General features: G+C 40.8%; 1 protein-coding gene across 1 annotated transcript; it reads left to right on the plus strand.

Moving 5' to 3' along the window:
* The first annotated feature begins 1,603 nt into the window (after positions 1-1,603).
* Positions 1,604-17,996, plus strand: sowahb (sosondowah ankyrin repeat domain family member B). Its single transcript, XM_023409701.2, has 5 exons — positions 1,604-3,081; positions 4,000-4,173; positions 12,684-13,081; positions 13,409-13,593; positions 14,424-17,996. The coding sequence occupies exons 1-5, from the start codon at positions 1,659-1,661 to the stop codon at positions 14,881-14,883; spliced, it is 2,640 nt and encodes an 879-aa protein (XP_023265469.1). The 5' UTR covers positions 1,604-1,658; the 3' UTR covers positions 14,884-17,996.
* Positions 17,997-22,174: the final 4,178 nt, after the last annotated feature.

Consider the following 22,174-nt stretch of genomic DNA (forward strand, 5'->3'; position numbering starts at 1 on the left):
GTAACCTCTAATTTCGTCATATGTGTGTGAAAATAGTAAAATATCTTTGAGGTAATTTATGACTTCATGCAACACATGGAACTGTCATTTGTAGGTTTGTGGCATTTCATCCATCCCAGACTCAAAACGATGCTACATTCGTCTGGGAGTGTGGTTTGGCCCAATCCCAATGCCCCCCCTAAATCCTAGACCCTGAACCCTCACAGACTTAAAGGTGTAATGTGTAAGATATGGCCGGATCTGGCCAGAATTTTAGTTTGTTAAAATGTTCAAAAAAATTAACTAACACTATCAATAGTATGTGAAGGAGCCACAGTGATGGTGTCATGACCAAGACCTCCATCTATTGTATTTCAGAGATATCTACTAAAATGAGCATGCTAACCAAATAGCCGTGTCCTGGGCCGTGTTGTAATACCACTTTATAACACTAAATGCTGTGAGTTAGTGTAGTGTCTAGTCTGCCATCATTATTTACTTGATGATGTTGACAGACGTTTTAGCGATTTAGTAGAATTTAGCTTATTCCTGTGGCTGTTTTAACCAGCTGGATGTGTCCTAACATGTTTGAATATGAAGAACATGTATGATCTAAACTAATTGTCCTATCACGTTTGTCTGTATCAGGACCAGAATTCCAGTCCAGTCATCCCAGTGATGTACCAGCACCTGCCTTTTCTTCTGCCTCTTGCCTCATCAATCATCAACAACCACATTAACACCTTGGAGTATTGTTCCTGCACATAAGAGATATTGTTTAGATCTTTTGCACATCCTGTTCAGCAGTTTTTTCAACACTTTTGTACAGTTTTTTTCGTTGTTGTAATTAAAAACCTACCTGGCAATAAACCTTATTTTCTGATTCTGCCTTTGTGATGATGTCATCATCCCCTTCTTCATGCTGCTGTAGTCTGACATGCAGTATCCCCTTGCCTTCATATTTTTATAGGTAAATAAAACCACACTGTTTGTATAACATGTACTCATAATTTGTTTTCTCTCAACAATTTTAACTATCAACAATAAATGCACATATCAATAATAAATTATAAAGAACATGGGGAAAACAACAACATGATTAACTGGAGAGGGGAAGAGGTGAAATGCTGCCACCCATGGAGGTGGATCAAGTAGCACGATCTTACACGTTACACCTTTAATTGACGTCACCTGGTGAGTGATTGCGTGAGAGGCTGCAAGGGCTCAAAATGGTATAAAGAGGAATGGGACAGCACTTATATCATGTTACCTTGACGATGCCAAAACATTTACATTCAATTGTGGCTTTGGGACTTTAATTTGTTCATTTTTATTGATTGCTGTTTGTATACAAAAAAAATTATGTTGGATCAGACCTGATCTGGTTTTATAACCCCATTTAAGGGTCATTAGTTTGGAACTACACTCAATGTGGTGGACCCTTCACACGAACGCGAAAACGGGGTGAGAGTGGGTAGGGGGAGTGTGTAGGGGCCAAATTGGAATTGGGCCTTTGACTTTTCACAGAAACATCCGGGTTACCTGCAGGAATGCAGCAGGTTGGTCTGGGGTTAAACACCTGAGGTGGGCGGAGCTTCATTTCTGTCTGAGAAAAAAACCGACCTTTGAAACTAGCAGGGAGGGAGAGAGAGGCAGAAAGCAGATACATTGAGAACAGAATGGCTACAGATTTCACTCAGGACGCAGTGTTACATTTCCTTCAGAGCAGCGGGAGCTCGGTGAAAAACTCGGATCTGCTTCTGCACTTCAGAAACTTCATACGGAATCATGCAGACCAGGATCGAAACCGGGAGCTCTTCAAGAAGTTCGTCAACTCTGTGGCGACTGTCAGACAGCAGGACGGCATCTCTTACGTCGTTCTCAGGAAGAAATTCAGAAGACACATCCCGGGCGACGGTGGAGGGGGCTCTTCCGGGCCGCCACGATTCCCCGGCGGGAGGAACACTGAGCCCTCCCCGGAGAGCACCAACCTGAGCCCGGCTATGTGCATTGAGAAGCCTGGACTGAAACCACAACTTATGGAGGCGACAACACCCGCCCCGCCGGGAGAAACCTCAAAGAAAACAATCCTACCTGCGGCTGGAATCATACTCAACAACAACAGCAACAACAACAACGTCGAAACGAATTTGAACCTGAAACAGCAACAGGTAAACAGCACATTTGTACAGATCTCTGTGAAAACAGAACTGGATGAGCCTCCTATTCCAAATCAGTGCACTAAGGTGGCAAAGCAAAGGGTGGGCTTTGGCCTGCTTCCTGGGATCATACCGGTGGTGTCTGCAGTCAGACATCATGGAGAAGCCAGCCAACAGGTCCCAGTCCCTCAAAGCCTCAGAGGGAGGGAAGCCTGTCTGAACGCTGAAGGAGGTCTTCATCAAGAGCCTCCTCTTCATACTCAGGTTGCTCCACGCCGCTTCAGACACAGGCAGAGCTACAAATCAGCTGTTTCTTATGATGAAGATGAGGAGGAAGAGGATGAGGTCACAGTGAGGCAGGGTTCAGCAGGAGGAATGTGGCCTCCGAGTGCTCCTCTAGGAGACACAGGGAGGGCCATCTCCACCTCCTTGCCATGCATCATAGACACACCTGTACCTCCCTCAGTTGTCTCCTCTTCCTCCTCCTCTTTATCAGAAAGGAATCTCCCGGAGATTTACATCCAGGATGTGGAAGTGCTGTCCCCTCGTGACCTGGGTTGGAGCTTTCAGTCAGGGATAGGGCTGAAAGGACAATGGATGGGGACAATGCTGGAACACATGTCTGTATTGGAGGAGTCGACATCTATCAGACCCAACCAGCCTTCAGAGGCAGTGCGCTACACATCATCTCCAGGCCGAGCTAAAGAGGCTTCGCCTCACCACAATATCTACCTGGACTGCCAATACTCACAGGCCTCAGATGTTCAGCTCGAACCAAGGCCGGGGCTTCATCAAAGCCAAAGGTCGGGGCTGTCATCTAGCCACAGCAGTGTCCTCTCCCCCGCATCTCATGTTAGCTTCTCCAGCAGCGAATGGCCACTGTCTGGCTCCTCCAGAGGATCAGGATGGAACAGCAGCTACGAGGATCTACAGGACAAAGCAGGTATGGCAACAGTCTGTGTATCAATATTACATATTCTGTCTTACCGCCCTGTATGAATCCACTGCTGTAAATAGTCCAAACTATGGCGGCACAATATGCAAAAAAAGTAAAAAATTAATGATAATTTTTTCATTCCATTTTCACTGAAAAAAATATAAAAATTATGTGATTTTTGTTGGACTTGTACCAAACAAACATGTTCCTTTATGTCTTGAGAATATGATTTGTAGGTCGGGGCGTCTCTGTGGCACCATGTGGCCCATGGTGCTAACACCACAACAATGTTGTGACACATTTTACCTTTATCAAAAAAAATTGCAGTTCCTAGGATTTGGATATAGAGATTTTGATTATATTTTGATCAACTGTACAGCCCTAGTCCAAACAGGTACACAATTTACTCTAGTGTGAGTAGTATTTGCTAAAATCTACAGTCACCAGCTGTTGAAGCCAGACTTTGTCAATGTTAAAGGTAACATGTACATAACACAATGTTGCAAGAAATTTGAATAAAACACTGTCTAAAATATTTTGGTATTTGGCTGGTTTTGATCAGTAAAGAATTATTTCAGTAAGACAATATCAAAAAGTACTGATGTTAAAAATGATATATATAAATATATGAACCATGTGGCTCAGACACCAAAAGAGATGTTTTTTTGCTGTATTAATCTTACCGTGTAGTAAAAAGGCTTATATTTTTGCACAACCAGGACACAACAGGATTTTTGCGATAAATGCTTTCAAGGTCCTTCCCTTATATTTGAGCTTTTACGTCCACTATTAAGAAAGTTTGAGTTTTTTCCACTGAAGAACAACAAATAAAAAGGCTTTCATAAGCTGTATGTACATTGTTTTGTTGCTGTTGTAGAGAGCAGAAATGGACTAGAAATAGTATTAATTGTTATGTGTCAACAGGTGAGACTGGGCACATGGCTCAAATCCAGAAAGTACTCCAGCGAGCCCAAGGGCCAGCAGGCCATCTCCGTCTCCATGACGACCAGGATCTCACTCTTCAGTACCACTCCAATGCCCATCTCAACAACAACCAGGACCCTACAGTTCGAGTGTTACCATGGCACCTCTCTACAGGTCAAAGTTTTTTCTAATGATCTTTTATATAGTGAAGGAGCTGTTAGTCATAAGCTGTTGGATATGACATCTGACAGGTCATAAGAGGGGAGACAAAAAATGAAGATTTTTACATAAACCCACTATCTCCATTACGCAATCAGAATTTTTTGCCTCAAAATATGAGCTATTAACAGTTGTGCTCAAACTACTAGCTGATTGATCAACAATTTGATAAGTGATTGTTAGTTCATTATTATTTATTATTAATTATTAATTTTCTCTCCAAGAGAAAACTATTCACATGAACACAGATGAATAATCAAATGAATGGCAATTCAATCTGATGGGCTACAGCCATGTCATCAGTTGCTGACACACTAACATGACACATTAACACAAAATATAGCATTAAGCATGTCATTCCCAATGTTAGCATAACATTTTAGAGCTATGTTAGTAAATACAGCAGACATTGCTGACAGCATTAGCATGTTGCAACATGAGATAACTACTACATACAGTATATGAAAAGTAAAGAACTTCTGATATTTTTAATCTTTTGCAACATGCCCGTTACATTGATTGTACAGCTGCTGTGTAGTCTGTTGTTACAAAGGGAAGCAAGAAAAGTTAAAATAGACAGTGTTTGAACTTCTCTGTTAAGTACTCTTCATCATTCTTCACCCAACTACCTCTTTCTTTTGTGTGTCCAACTGTGTGAGACACCATAAATGCCTTTTAAAGAGAAGTGTACACTGTTATTCACATTTACCTACAGTTCATCATCGCTCTCAATAAAGTTATTTGAAGTGGGGCATAGTCAGTGGTATTACCTGCAGTAGAGTCGGATTAGCGTGCTGCCAGTTTGGAGAGGCAGCTGGAGCACTGGCACACAAGCTGAACGATGTGCTACATTTTTTCAACCGTTGAACTACCGTATTCCTACACACAAGTGCAACTACGCTTAGCTCTTTGTATATGATTTATTTATAGAATTTTCAACACAATAAACACAAATACAGTAATATAGTATACAAATCCCCACATGTATAACTGAATAAATGAAATGAAAAAACTGTAAAATGAGGTAAAATGGCATAGGAAGTAACGACAAGAGGATTGCAATAATACAACCACAAGAAAGAGAAAAATAAATAAATAATAATAATTAAATAAATAAAACAGAAAAAAGTACAAAAATACATCCCAAAAAGAAAACAAAACAGACAAACTATATATTACCAGCATGAGGAAAACAGGAGGTGGCCACGAAGTGCAGTTATATCAGTACAGGACAGGGTGTTTACTGTCAGCCAATGGGGACAGCATCCAATTGGAGGGACCTGACGTGTTCTAAGAAGGGCAGCCAGATTTGAGAGAATTTAACATTAGAGCCACGAAGAGAGTGTTTAATTTTTTTTCTAATTTCACAAAATGTAGGGTATCCTTTTATCCAATGAGTATGAGAGGGGACACGAGGACTCTTCCAGTGCATCAGAATAACATGCCTCGCCAGCAGTGTGAGAAAGCTACAAGTTCAACAAAGTGAGATGGCAATGAATAGTCAGTGGTTAGAACACCAAACAAGCCAACTAGGGGTGAAGGATGAATATTAACAGATGTGATGGATGAGAGTGAGTCAAACAGAGATGTCCAATGCAGAGTTAGAGTGGGACACATCCAAAACATGTGAGAAAGAATAGCTGGTCCTAGGTGACATTTATCACAATTTGGATCAGTGCCAGAAAAGGATGCAAACTAGTTTGCTTTGAGACCAGTGACTTTGCATGGTAAAACGCTGTGATGGGCACAGATTGATGACGTCGACATGTTTCAAAACTGATTGCCGGGCCTCAGTCTCTATGTCCATATTGAGATCCTCAGACAACTTTTTTACGTTTTACAGGTGAATTCAGGCCTTTGACATTCCAACTAGTAAATCTTAAAGCACCTGTTGGTGCTGCTGAAGTGTAAGAACTTAACATATAATGATACTTAGGGACCTGAGCAGGTGGCATTCCTGCACACTTCTAACCCTATCACTGGGCACCCCCTGTCTGTTGTCTAGCAGTACATAGAGAGAGGGACATGACTGAGTGGAGTTTGTTGAGTAAAGAAGTAGCATGCTGGTGGATAGAATAGAAAACATGAAAAAAAGAACTAAATGGAAACCCCTAACTGAGAAAACATTAAACATATAATCCACCCCCCTCCCATCCCTCCCCTTAACTCAAACCCAAGCCCAGTTGCTGCAAAAGAGCACTTAAGATCACTCTGATATACCTACGAACAAAAGTTGAACCTTTTTAAATACCTCAAATGAAATGCGTCTGGCTATACACGTTTTTTTTCCTTTTTAAAATCATTGAATTCTTTATTGTAGTAACCTGTTGGAAATATGCCTGAAAAGACTATGTTGATCTTACAGAAAATAGGTGCCTAAATACATACATATATGCTCCCTCCACTTCGGATACTCACAAATTCACAAATAGTATAAAAATACATAACTAGTAGTCTGGGAAATGACTACTATAAAACAGTGGCAAATAATCTCCCTTCAAAATAAAGGATATTAATAGGAGATTAATAGTCTAATAAATCCAATAAGAAATACTGACTGTGAGAAAAGCACAATTAAGATGCTGTTAGTGTCCGTATGGTAAATAGCCCATTAAGAGGAGAGGCATGGTAATAAAAAAAATTTAAGTAGATAAAAAGAAAACAATGAATGGCACTGCACTAACAATAAAAGGATAGTGTGTCAGTTAACTTGCTGACAGATCTGTGTCCAAGTCCTGGACAAACTTGACAGCCTCCGAAGCAGACAGGAGCCAAGTCCTGTCCCCATTAGGTAGGGTGATGTGCAGCTTGGCTGGGAAGAGCAGAGCTGGCTTGTACCCGCACCTATACAGCTCAGCCATGGGGTCTCTGTATTCGGCGCTCTGCTTCAACACGTCAGGGCTGTAGTTGTATGTATGTAGCTGTCATAAAAGCGGATCGCATGGCCTTTGTAGGTCAAATCACCCCACTTGCAAGCCTCGCAGATCGCCTGGTCTTTAACTTGGAAGTGGTGGAAGCGCAGGATGACAAGTCGTGGCCTCCCTCCCGAAACAGGTTTGGTTGCAAGGCTCCGGTGTGCTCGGTTTAACTTGGGGGATGAGGCGAAGATTTCCGTGCCAAGGACATCTACAAGAAGTTGACAAAAAAACGTGGATGGATGGGGGCAGCTTCTGCTGCTGCCCTCCAGGTCTGCATCATTGTAAATTGAAATGATGCGCTGGCAAGTGGCAGAAAGTTTGCGTAGCTCGTAGTTTTTTTGCAATGTATTTGTATATTATATGTATATTAGTATATTTTTTTGTTGATTGATGTTTTTTATTCTACATCGTTGTTTCGTCTGAAGATGGTGAAAATAATGTACACAAAGGAAGAACTCCTGGCTTTAAAGTGTACCAGATATGGAGTTAAACATCCCATACCGGCTGAGCTGAAGAAGCCGTAATATAGATGGGTAGGATATGGAGATATAAGTCTTTTCTACCAACGATCCTTATGGGAAATGTCAACTCCCTGGCTAACAAGTGTGATGAACTGGAGGCACTTGTGAAGAACCAGTGAGCATATTGTGAGTGTAGTCTCATGTGTTTCACGGAGACCTGGTTAAATGATAACACTCCTGACCATTGTGTGGATTTACGCAGCTTCACTGCAGTACAAGCGGACAGAGACACCGGAGCAAGTGGGAAGAATAAAGGTGGAGGACTGGTTCTGCTTGTGAACAATAGATGGTGCAACCCCGGTCACATCACAGTGAAGGAGAAGATCTGCTGTTGGGATATTGAACTGTTGGCAGTTGGTCTTAGACTGTACTATGTACTGAGGGAGTTCTCACACATCGTTGCCATTGTTGTTTACATTCAACCACAAGCAGAGCTTGCAGTTGCGTGTGATGTCATTCACAAGACTGTTGCGAGAGTACAAACCCAGCACCCTGATGCATTCATTGCAATATTGGGGGATTTTAACTATGTCACTCTCACCTCTCATCTGACTGGCTTCACTCAGTATGTTGACTGTCCCACAAGGGAAAATAAGACACTGGATCTGTTGTATACAAATGTAAAGGAGGCCTACACTGCTTCAGATCTAACACCACTTAGCAGATCAGATCATAATCTGGTTTTTCTTCAGCCTTCCTACAAGCCCTGTGTACTGAGGCAGGCTGCAACCATCCGCTCATTCAGGAACTGGACCCCGGAGGCCAGTGAGTGTCTAAAAGACTGTTTTGAGTTCACAGATTGGAATGTCCTGTTGGAGTCACAGGAAAATGATAAAAGCAAGGACCCTGACCTTGATAGAATGGTTGAATGTACCACAGACTATATTAACTTCTGTATGGACACAGTAATACCAGCAAGGACTGTACACTGCTTTCCAAACAACAAATCATGGATCACAAGTAACATCAAGACCCTCCTCAACCAGAAAAAGGAGGCCTTGAGGGATGGAGAAAGGGAAAAGCTCAGGTGTGTGCAACATGAGCTGAAGAGGAGAGCAAGCAGGCAAAGGAGGACTACAAAAAGAAAATAGAGAGGAAGCTGCAGCACAACACCAGAGAGGTGTGCTATAAAGACAACAGCCAGCAACATCAGGTGATGTGGACAAGGCCAATGGGTTCAACCTGTTCTACAACTGGTTTGACATAGCCTCACTTGTTCTCTTTCCCACTGCTTCAGCTGCAGCTTCTCCTACGGCATCTCCTCCACAACCTGACACTGCAGCTGCAACTCCCTCCACACTGGGAACAAGTCTGCTGTCCTTTACAGCAGAAGAGTTGAGGGTGGAGGTCAAGAAGCTACATCCTGGAAAGGCAACAGGCCCGAATGGTGTGTGTCCGAGGCTGTGCAGCCCAGCTGGCTGAGCCTCTCCAGACGATCTTTAACTTAAGCCTTCAAACAGGGAGGGTCCCGGTCCTGTAGAAAACATCATGTCTTGTTCCGGTAAACGGTAGGACAACCGTGTAGCGTTAACGCCATAATTTAGAATTTACTGATTGATAAATTTATCAATCTCATATCAGAAGCCATGACTTCTCGATTTTATGGATCTCCAGTCTCTACGTGAAAAGAATACAACAGGACAACAGCTGGGTGTAAATAAAGGAGTTTTTAACTAAACTACTATCTAAAGAGTAAATGCAAGGTGTAATAATCATAAACATAAAAATAATAATGAAATGAGCTTAGTGATGAGTTGGCAATGGTGGGAGAGAATATGTTATGGCTATACATTATGGCTATACAGCTAATGATACTATGTCTGAGTATCATTTGATGATTAAATATTAATATATTTCAACATCAACCCAGTCATGAGCAGAGTGTTAAGACCGGCATAAAGTGAGTTGCGCTGTTGCTGAGGACCCTTGGCTGGAACCCAGGTGGCTGTGGTTGCCGTAGTAACCCTGGAGACGCAGGATCTAAGTGGATTCTCCTGGAGGCCGTGTTCAGTTATCATGGTTTCTACTGGTGTCTCAGCGATTCAGCTCTGGTGGAGTTTGCCAGGAGACTTTCTGTCTCGGGCACTCTTGATTTCTGGTAGGTTTCTCTGCAGGCGGTCGTGGTCAGATGTGTTATCTGCTGGCATCTCTTGCGGGTTGATGCAAAATAAACTCTAATGCACTTCACTTTGGCTGGATAACTTTAGAGGAGACTGGTGTTCACCAGATGACTCTAAAGTTGTCAAAAAGCTTCAAAAAGGAATACTTGATAATAATTAAAAGCAGCAAAATTACTCTGAGGTACTTCTGTTGTTTTGGTTCAGTTGGTCTTGACTTGGCTTATAAAAATAAAAGATCACGCGTGTAGACAAAATAATGTTACTTGGTGCACGTGGCAAAGAAAGAATAAAGGACACGGACAAAACGATAAAGTGCAAAAATGGCTAAGAGCCTTGGCTAAGAGTTTGGAACTACATAGCTACAGAGCGATTGAGCAAGATTTTTTCAGCTTCTAGCAATTGTTTTATCCCTTAAGGGCTGGCGCGCATTTCAGTCTTCTACTTTGTTTTAACTTGGAGGAGAGAGTAATTTTCCACGGAACTTTTGAATAGTTTAATTTTAAAGTTTACCTATAAACTCGCACATCCGTCTTCCACCATGACCATAAAACATTAAATGACATAACATATAAACCTAATGGCACCAATAATGACAGACAGGAGTAATACAAGTGTGGATTTCATATTACATCCTTCAAACCTGGAATTAATCTTAATACAAGTGGTTAACTGAATAGTCTACAAATGTGGATTACATAGCACTTCTTTGACTGTAATAATAATAATACGGACATTCTGGATGTCCTGTAGTGTGTGATACCTTGTGTGAAGGATGCTGACAGTATGGTCACATGAAGGACATTGTCTTAAAGTCTACATGTTACATTTCAAACATTCTATAGGATAGAAGTTTGGGATTAAACTATTACATAGAAACATCTCATGAGTTACAGAACAGTTAGATATTTAATTATTTATTCTTCCTCAGATCTGTGTCCGTGAAGAGAGTTCTGCTGGTCACTACCCAGGATTGGAATTAGTTGTAGTTGTAGTTTATGACTCTTATCTAGAGAGGGACAGAGGAAGAGGTTGGTGTGTGTGTGTGTGTGTGTGTGTGTGTGTGTGTGTGCGCGTGCGTGCGTGCGTGCGTGTGTTCATGCATGGCACAGAGAGGCCAGGATTCACACCTCAGTCTATATAAGGAACAATCAAATATCAATAGACAGTCTTATTTTAACAAACTGGAGATTTTGCCTATATTCTCCAGTTGCCTGGTGTCCATTTGTTAATCCTCTGGAGCTGACCCTTTGACCTTTGGTCTGGTTCTGTGTCTCTCTGGCATGCCTGGCATGGACTGTTGAGAGAAGGGTCCTTTGTCACTGTTTCCGATCAATTTGATAGTTTGATGGTGGGAAGAGTAACAAAGTGTCAATTGTGGGTCCGTAACCCTGCATGTCCTTACAATGAATTTCCGTAATGGCTTGTGACTGATGCCAGGCCAGGTATGTGCTCTAGAACCGGCTGAGATAAATGACTACAGACCCTCACATCACACATCATGAAAACCCTGGAGCGGCTGCTTCTCCACTTTCTGAGGCCATGAACATGAACATGATCTAGACCCACTACAGTTCGCCTACAAAGAATATATTGGAGTGGATGATGCCGTCCTTAACATGCTCCACCGGGCCCTTGCTTACTTGGATGAGCCAAGTAGTTACATAAGGATTATGTTCTACGATTTCTCAAGCGCATTTAACACCATCCAAACCCCCATTCTTAAAGACAAGCTGGAAGGGATGGGGATGGATCACTGCTTCACGTCTTGGATTGTGGATTACCTGACAAGATGACCACAGTATGTAAGGCTGGGTAACTGTGTCTCAGGGACAGTCATGAGCAGCACTTGGGCTCCACAGGGGTCTGTTCTGGCTCCGTTCCTGTTCACCCTGTATACCCTTTGTGTCACCCTTTAAATACAACTCTGAGTCCTGTCACATCCAGAAATACTCAGAAGACACAGCTATTGTTACGCATATCAGGAATGGGCAGGAAGAGGAGTACAGGGAACTGACTATGGCCTTCAGTGAATGGATTGACAAGAACTTCCTTCTGAACACCTCCAAGACCAAGGAGATGGTCACGGATGCCATCTACTGGAAGGGGCAGAGCCATCTCTTTTCCTCAGGAAGCTCAGATCCTTTGACGTTGGCAGTGAAATGCTGCACATGTTTTCATCAGTCAGTGGTGGCCAGTGGTTTAATGCTGTAGTCTGCTGGGGCGGCAGCATGTCCGACATGAACACAAAGACACTGGACAAGCTGGTCAAAAAGGCTGGGTCTGTGCTTGGCAGGAGTCTGGACTCACTCAGGACTGCTGTGGAGAGATGCATGCGATGTAAGATGGAGGCCATCTTAGATAATACCAACCATCTTCTCCACAACATTCTGGCAGGACAGAGAAGCACCTACAGAAGCAACGGTCTCAACTCACTGTGCTGCAGAACAAAGAGGTTCAGGAGATCATTTGTTCCCACTGCCACCAGGCTATACAGCTCCTCAGCCAAAGGAAGTGGACTAATCTAATTATTATTGTTTATTTATTATTAACTGTATTGTTTATTATTATTATTATTATTATTATTATTATTATTATTATTATTATTATTATCAACAATGAGCTAATGGCCACATGAATGTCCCCTAGGGGATAAATAAAGTATCTATCATCTGTCTAGTTTTGAGTGACTCGTCTCTCTGCAAAGCAACTACGCTTAGCTCTATCTGACTCAAACAGCTGATCTGCAGAGTAATACAGAGCATGCTGTAGTTGCGAGGGTGCGCAGGAATACGGTAGTTCAATAGTTCACAAACTGTGGTTCCAAAAGAAAGGGCTTTTTGACAGATGACACATAGTATGTTTGTAGCCTGGAGAAAGCATACTGAACCCTCTACTTCACCCCACAGGTGATCTCTATGATGACTGTGAGGAGGCAGAGTCGAGCGAGGGCTCCACCTCTTCACCACTGCTGCGGCAGCGCCTAGCTGTTACCAAGCGGCTCAGCAGCCAGTTGAGGAACAGGATGTGCCGCAGCCTAGGGGCTGACCTGGACCAGCTCCTCCAGGAGGACGTAAGGGGAAGAGGAGTAAGTGAGGCGGCCCGACTGAACCGCCTCCACCTGATCTCCTCCTCACTCAGCCTTCGCTACAACCTCTCATCCTCGTCCCTGTCGTCATGTTCCACGCCGCCTTGCGGCCACAGCTTTGCTGACCTGGTTGAGGGGGTGGAGCAGAAAAGAAGGTGGAGGAGCCCCTCTGCTGCCGCCACCTCCTCTACCGCTCATTATGATGGCCCCAGTAGGCAGGTGAGACTTATTGACAGAACAGTTTTTATTTTTAAATGTCCCATTCAAACCTACCGTGCACTCCTTGGTAGTAATTTGGCTGGTAAGGTCCCACTTTCCATTTAAAAACAATTCACGAAGAGAATTTATGTGTAAAACTGTCAATCAGTGAGCCCTTCTGTCCTGTGGAAATAGCTGCTATTGCTATTGAGTTTTTTACTCAGGTGTATGTTGTCATAGACAGATTTTTTTCTTTCACAGTGAACTTTTAGTATGATAAGACAATATAACATTTAATTGACTCCATGGAGGGAATTTAATAAATTGGATCTTTTTTCCTGCCATCAGTTGGTTCCTCTAGAGCTCAGGGAGCACGCCTGGCTGGTGAAGGGGGCAGCAGGTGCCTGGCCTGACATCTACTCGTTGTTCAGAGAGGATTCGTCGCTGCTCAATAAACAAGACTTTATCTCCGGCTTCACTGTGCTGCACTGGATCGCTAAACACGGTGACCACAGAGTCCTCAACACCTTATGGTATGCAGCAACTGTTTTATTTATTTTAATGCCACCCTCAGGATAAACTTTACATTTATACCTCAACTGCTGCTATGGCTCTAAGAATAGGTAAATCAACAATGTGCTGTTTGTGCTGTCTAACATTGTCATATTGTAAATGAAAAAGGTTTATTCTCTGTATGGTAGCCATTTTAGGGCATCTCAAACTTGAGCTTGACAGACTCAGCCCTACATTTGTCTCAGTCTAATACTGAAGTGGAGTTTATTGCTCGTTAGCAAACATGTTGTAGTAAAGTCACCTAAGACTTTGTACCAAGAAGCACTTTAATTTGTTTATATCTGTAAGGCAAGGGACATACAGTAGAAGAATTGGAGAAATTACAGCGATGATCCTCTCCTCCACAAATATTTATTCATACCTGGTAAAGACTAACATTTATACTCCCGAAACAGTGACCCACTTTTAAACTTTTAGCATCTTGCATTAGCATTAATTTCAACATATAGCTGAGACTGACGGCTATAGTTTGAGTCATTAATTTTAGAGGTATCATGTCTATCATGTGTTGGCCTTATGGAAATATAGACCAGCTTGGGGTACAAGAGGTAAAATCAGCACCAACAAATTCATCCTCTGGAGACTATGAATGTCTGTGCCTAATGACTTTCCAGTCAATGGCTGGTGAGATAGTTCACTCTCACCAAGGGACCAACATACTGATGTAGGTGAAAAAAGAGCTGCCACAGATTTAGCCAAGATGAACTGTTGTCAAATATTCTGGAAAAACTTAATATATGAGAAACATTATGTGACCGGGCACTGATCTACTCTCTGGCTGCGGTTTCAGGTATGGAGTTCAAAAGGCTGGTTTGATGTTTGACATAAATGCCAGGTCAACATGTGGCCACACACCTCTCCACATTGCCGCCATCCATGGCAACAAGAACATAATGCGTTTGCTGGTTAACAAGTTCAATGCTGACGTGAGGCTGAGGGATACAGCTGGGAAAAGGGCCTGGCAATACCTGAGCTGCAACACACCACTGGACATCTTCCAACTTCTTGGAGGAACAGCACAGACTGCTGTGGGAGGAGTCAGGAGAGTAGATGCCAGCTGGGAGCAACAAAAACAGCAGCAGCAACACCGCCGCCGTCGACTGCATCATCTTTCCTCAACTTCTTCGGGAGAGAGGCCATTGACCACTGTAGGTACAGCAAGGGTTAAAAGGTCATCATCAATCGCTGCGTTCCTCAAACACAAATCACTGCGTCGGTTTCATGGACATCAGTCTGACTCCTCAGTTTAAAAACCTCAGATGATGTATTAAGTTGGATATGGATCTAACCACAACATAAACAAGATCAAAAATGGCAAAGTTTCCACTGTCAGATACTCCTCACACCATATGCTGATCATTGACACTGGCGTCTTTCCTGGCTGGCTTGCCTAAGTCATAAAAGGCAAGTAATTGCAGTGCCACAGATACCACTTCTCATTCAAACAACATTTCAGTGGCCATTTGTGTAGCTAGTGGTAAAGTTTATTACTGTAATATGCCAACAAACCAAATAAAATACAGGTTAAAATTGTATTTAGTTTTGTGATAAAATGTTGTCAGAATTCAACAGACTTAATATGTTAACCATAGCTGTTGTTAGCCCCACTAACTTCTATTATTATAACTATCTATTTTTGTAACTTCTCCTTACAAGGAAACTTCTAGAATAAAGGCCCAGTCCGCATTTACAGTATAAAATTTTCGACCAAAATTAATTTCAGTTTCATTGCCACAATTGGTGTATTTGCTCACAGAGACAAATTAAACTGCCAACTGTCTTGAAACTGCAAAGAGAACCAGAAAGTCAAGTCCATGGAGTAAGATATTGTATTAACTGTTTTGCATCTAATCTTAAGAGGCCTTTTAAGAATTGCCATGCAAAACAGGCATGGTTTAAATTCAGCAGTTACATTGGAGTCTAGTTAACTAGCATGTTGCCAGTTAGCTTACCAGCTATAGTAACTTCAAAACTGCCCCTCTAGTAATGACATATCACCATTCATTCATTAAGCTTCTCTTCAAAGTTTACATCATTTATGTCACTGTGGATGCAAAAAACTTCACATTGTTCTGATCCTCAGGTTTTAACTGCAGCTGAAAGTCTGCTCGCTGCTCAGTCCAGATAACAGGAACAAAAGGGAGCACTAGTGTTTATGACTGAACTTTCAGTTTCACTAGCTATAAATGCCAAAAACGAGACAGTATCATTAAGAGTGCTGGATCTAATAAGTATGATAGCTTAAAGCAAGAGACGATTTGTCAGCACTTTGCAGAGCAGATGGGTTTTCGGCTTGATTGTTGTGAGAGAGAGAAAAGGAGCAATAGGTGGAAGATTATGAGCTGCAATGCAACGTGAGCTCCAGTTTCACTCTGAAGCTGAGACCTGGTTAAAAGCCAGTCAGCAAGCTTTTAACTCACATTTTGCACACATTTGACCTTTCTTTATATTGTTCCCAAATCATTCAATAGTTTTTAGATAGATTTTCTTCCCTCCTTTAGGGATAGTTCATTTTTATGAAAATTAACTTGCGAATGGAAACTTACCATACAAAATAAATAAATAAATACAATAAAATAGTAACTCTGCAATAGGTGTTTTAAGGTGGTGAGCAATTTATAGGGTGATTGTGTTTTCTTTTTTTTCAATATGCCTCATTTTGTAAGTTTTGTCTGTCATTTCTATCGGTAATAACTTTGTACTCACTACCTGACATGTTGATGATGACATCACAAAAAGAAGTGCAACTTCTTCAAATCTGAGCTATAACATCAAGTGGAGCCTAAGAAGTGCTAGTAGGCTGATTTTGTTACCTTTGGACAGAGCCACGGTAGCTGTTTCCCCCATTTTCTAGTCTTTATGCTAAGCTAAGCTAACCATGAAGCTGGGTGTAGCTTCATACTTACCATACAGATTTGAGAGTGGTGTCAATCCTCTCATCTAATGCAAATATGTGCATTTCCCAAAATTCCAAAAGATTTCCTTTAACGTGGTGAGTACAATTTGATTAGCACTGATAGAAACAATAGTCAACCCACTAAAATAAGAGCTATGTTGAAATAAACTCTTACTTAATTTCATGGTGCTATATAAAATTGCGTTTTGTTGTCGTGTTTTTGCTATTTTTTCCACCCCCTTTATGCGCACAGTCATGTTATTGTCACAATCTCCTGTGTCACAGTTACACAAGTAATGCCCAAATTTGGATGATCCTTTCCGTGTTTGCATATTATCTGTCTTTCACAAAAACACAAAAACAAACCTTACATGATTTTCACACAAATCAAATGAAACCAGTGGATGTCCAGAAGGATGATCGACAGTCTTAAAATACTGATGGAGAAATGTCGAAAATGATCAACAACAATTAACCATTCTGGATTTGAAGTGAATAATGAAATACTTAAGGATCAAACTGGTGTGTATTTGTTTGTAAATTATTCTGGTCTGAAGTTTACCATAATTTGATGTTCTACAAGGTAAATGTACAGTATTGTTAAATGTATTTCAAGGTTGGAGATTACGATTCGTCATTTTTAAATGTTTGGTGTTTTCAATCAGGACCATTTTCCACAGATGATTTTTTTCTTGGAGCCCTAAAACAGACAAAAGTATAGTGAAAAATAACCTTAATTGACTGTAAAAAAAATGTAAAGCTTTGGTTTTCCATTTAAAAAAACAACACAGCCTTGATAAAGTCACCTCACGCAGGGGTTTTGCCCAGCTAAAATTACTTTATAGCTGACATTTTTGTGTTGGTCCTTCTCCGCTATTGCTACTCACTGAGTTACAGGAAGGTTGCCTCATGAAAATGTCTTTAAAGCAGCAAACTGGAAAATTCTGGGGATTGGAAGGAAATTCAGTGTCCCATTATTGGCAAGTATAGTAGTTACAGTGTTTAATTGTTTGAGCCCCAATAAATAAACTTTGGATTCTGTTAAAGTGCGTTTGTCATCAACACTTTTTTTTGTTCCTATGTAGACAGACCCACAGGGTCGCAGTCACAGATTCATTGTGTGACAGTTGAGTGTACATGATTGAATAAATTGCAAATGTATCATGGAATTTGCACCTTTTTATAGTATAGTATAAACAAAGATAATATAGTATAAATCACTTATCACTTATGTATTATTACCTAAATCTGCTAATCTGTCTTGTAAAGAGGCTTTATGTCAAAATCTAGTTTCACCTTTTTCAGATTATACTACTATTTTTCCAAAATATAATGTAATATATAATATAATTTTTATCCAAATTACAACAAGCACACAGACAGGTAGGGCTGGACTCCATCAAAGAACTGCTTGTTGGTTTCTGACCATGTGCACTGTAAAGATATTAAAACGCATATCTCAAACAATACCTCAGTGACATACCTTTTCATTAGATCATTTAAGAGGCATCAGTGGATCGACCCAGCAGTTATACCAGCCAACATGTAAATCTTTCATGTTAACTTTCTTGTTGCAGGCTTGTGGACATGTTAGCTCATGTCTGTGTATGTGTGCTCTTGTACTATGAGAACCAGTTTTTTGACTTTGAGCCTGAAGACATTTTGGCCATTCCTCACTATTCACAAAGAGATGATTGGGGTTAAGACTTGGTTTTAGGGTTAAGGTGGAATTCAAGTTTAAGATACAGATTATGTAGGTCCCTCACAAGTATAGAAGGTACAAACATGAGTTTCAAGTTTTTATTTGAAGAGCTCAGTCTGCTGTGTACATTCTGAAACAGCTGGTTCAACCTGTTGTGGATCACAGTTACATAATGCTCTACAGTCTCTCTGTCTTATCAAATAATAAGCTTTAATGGCACGAACAAGTGGCTGAATATTAAATTTTTTACATTAAATACAAATTAAAAATCAATGAGGAATAATCACAAGATCACCAATATCTAGCAGTATTTATGATGGTCTCATAGGTCACAACACAGAAGAAAGACTCCTGCAAAAACTGGCAGTAATCAATTGACCTTCATGAAAGAAAGTAATTGACCTTTATGAAAGAAAAAAATAATAATAAATGTATATATGGGTGATGCAATGTGCATGTTTGATTCCAAACGAATGTATGAGCCTTGGTGTATCCAACTGCCATCTGAGCAGGTGGGCTTTAATAGCTTCCAAGACAACTCTGTCGCCTAAAAATGATGTTTCTATACAGCAAAACTACAACAGAGACACATAATTGTGACCGGATTATGTTTTCTATCATCTATTATCTATGAGGAAATTTAATTAACATATTTGGCAAGTTGCAAATACGTGGATACTGATACAAATCAGTAAAGTGTTCACAGACCAAAACATTTGATTTTGCAGTAAAATATTCACTTGTGGTGACTACAGCATTATTACGTTTTTTATGGCTCTGTTTAGACTCTTGCAGCAGTGAGAGTTAGTTAGTTATTAATGATGGAAGCATAGGCCAACAGAAGGGCAGCAAAAGGCTGATTTAATATAAGCTGTTGTTTCCAGATGGGCCATGAGCATGATGGTTGCCCTCATGTGTTGCTGAATGTAATGAGTTATGCAACAGTACTAATGTGAGGCTCTGCCTATCAATATTTTGAATGACTGCCAATTAGTCATAATTCAAAAGTAATAATGAAGCTGTTAAGTGACTGACTGAGGTTCACTTAACCGGCCTTCAGCAAGCGCCCCTGAGGTGCACAGAAGTGCAAGGGCCCACTCAATGCTGTTTGCAGCTTTAATTATTAGTTCACTTCGTGTCTACTCCCTTATTCTCATTTTCACAATATCTCTTTTTCAATAGCAGGGTTAACTTCATATTGGATCATCAGGCCAGATATCATTTCTGTATAAAAAAGAGAAATAAGAGTGACTTGTTGCCCTAACCCTAACCGATCTGGGTTCTGGGAGATTCTTAGTTAGAGTTGTATAACTGCCCATTATGATGGCAACATTCAAATTGATAGTTATCCAGGAGCCACCTTTTGCAACTTCCCAAAGGTTTTGGATAAAACTTCCTGGTCTACCTTCTCCAACGTGGACATTTATTTTCCTCACTTCTCCTCCCACAGGACAAACAGGAAAACCTAACAACCATTACCCATTTCATTACCGGCCGCTTCCCCTTCCTAAGGCCGCTGCCCAAAGCCTTTTCAGCACCACCTCAGATCTACTGGACACAGGAAACTGCTAGGAGAATGTTTGAACACAGGTGCTCAGAATTGCAATTAAATTTATGATCTGCTTTCAGCACACACTTGGAGGAGGCATTGGTCGGATTAGGTTTGCAGACAACAGGTTATGAACGAGAGGTAGGGTACTGGGCTTTCAAACAATAGCAGTACTAGTTTAACCCACATGGGGAAGCTATTACTCTGTTTTTGGACAGAATCATCCTCCAGATCCAGAAGGTCACTCACCACACCTAGTCCAATTCTCTAGTCTCTATGTGAGAGAAACTTACCACATTCTTTTAGCAAGGCGAACACAGCATCTGTGTAACATTGAGGAGGGCAGACTGAGCACTCTGGCCTTCTGGTCAACCATTTTCAGATTCACGCTGTCCAACAGCTTTGCATCACGTGGATGGGGGGCCAGACAAAAAGACATGAACGTTTATGGATTAAAAAAATTGAAAACCAAATTCCCCTTGGACTGAATTTGGGCTAATAGAGGGGATTATATGATATACATACGGTCTGAATTTTGAGATTGGTTGTGGAAATTGAGAAAATAAAATGTCAACATTTCTGAGATTTTTCTGTGCTTCAGTTTGGAAATTGGTCATATAATGTGTATGAAAAATACACATTATTTCTGGTAATTTTTCCTATTATTTGTCTATTCTCCCACAAAAAAAAAAAAAAGATAATTAACCTAAGTGGTTAACACTTACTGCCATCACACTCCACTCCAAAATCCATCTGAGTTCCCATTATTTCTTGGTGAGGACCTACACACATCCAGACCCAATGGCAGAATATACATAGAAAATATGTGGGAGAATAAATATTTGTTGTTAATCTTTTTCCCCCTTAATTTTTCTCTTTTGGTATTTCTGTTGTTGGTCATAATTTTGATCATTATTTTGTCCTTTAACTATTTCATAATTTAATGTTATTATCCAACATACAGCACTTACTTAGACCTGCAATCCTATGGATCCTGAGCTTCCACAACATTGTTTTTCTTTCATTCATGACCGTAAGCATTTATTATTTGAGGATTTCCTCAAAACATTATTTCCCCTTCTTTTGTGTGTGATTTTCTTATGCATGTTTTGATCGCACTTATTTTAGATTAGATTAGATTAACTTTATTTGTCCCACAACTGGGAAATTCATTTACCGCAGCAGAAAAATAAACATCTATAGACTAAACATCTATGGGAATATACAACAAAAATATACCAAATATACACTAATAAATACAAAATACACACGATATGTACATGAAAAAGTGCACGTTTGCACATGGTCAGGAAGAGCAGGAGTTGTGGAGTCTGACAGCTGCTGGAATGAAGGACCTGCGGACCTCTCCTTCTTACAGCGAGGATGTAAAAGAAGAAGCTACTCAGAGACCCTACAGTGTCATGCAGAGGGTGAGAGGTATTGTTCATGATGGATGTTAGCTAACATCCTCTTGTCACCTACTTCCTCAATGGAGTCTAGGGGGCAGCCCAGGACAGAGCTCGCTTTCCAGATCAGTTTGTTGAGCCTCTGCGATCGGCTCTTTCCCCTCGTTAAAGCTATCTGTGTGTCTCCAAAATCTCAGCATTCACAGTTGTTGGGATTTCTACACAGAACGCTTCAGGATAAGTTTTCCTGTCTATTTGAGTAGCATTCATGAAGAATATGATGGATTTCATGTTTACATGTCATAAAGTTATCAGTTACACCTGAGAATGCAATACTGTTCAATAGCGCTGTTTTCACGTTTCCAGCGCCTAAATCGGCTCTTTTCCTCATTAAAGCTTTCTGTGTGTCTCCAAAAACTCAGAATTCACATTAAGTCTGAGTTCTACACAGAACACATCAGGATAACTTTTCCTGTCTATTTGAGTAGCATTCATGAAGAATATGATGGATTTCATGTTTACATGTCATAAAGTTATCAGTTACACCTGAGAATACATTACTGTTAGATAGCGCTGTTTTCACATTTCCAGCGACTGGATTGGCTCTTTTCCTCATTAAAGCTGTCTGTGTGTCTCCAAAAACTCAGAATTCACATTAAGTCTGATTTCTACACAGAACACTTCAGGATTAATTATCCTGTCTATCCTGTCTATTCATGAAGAATACAATGGATTTAATGTTTACATGTCATAAAGTTATCAGTTACACCTTGAGAATGCAATACTGTCCAATATCGTTGTTTTAACGTTTCCAGCGCCTAAATCGTCTCTTTTCCTCGTTAAAGCTGTCTGTGTGTCTGAGAACTGAGTTTTTCTCACGTTGTCCTGTCTGTACTGAACACTTCAGGATAGGTTTTTCCTGTCTATTTGAGTAGCATTCCTGAAGAATATGATGGATTTCATGTTTACATGTCATAAAGTTATCAGT

The sequence above is a fragment of the Seriola lalandi genome, unplaced genomic scaffold (genome assembly GCF_002814215.2).
Source record: "Seriola lalandi dorsalis isolate HSWRI2012SDOR001 ecotype SW California unplaced genomic scaffold, Sedor1 jcf7180002054404, whole genome shotgun sequence".
Lineage (NCBI taxonomy): Eukaryota > Metazoa > Chordata > Actinopteri > Carangiformes > Carangidae > Seriola > Seriola lalandi.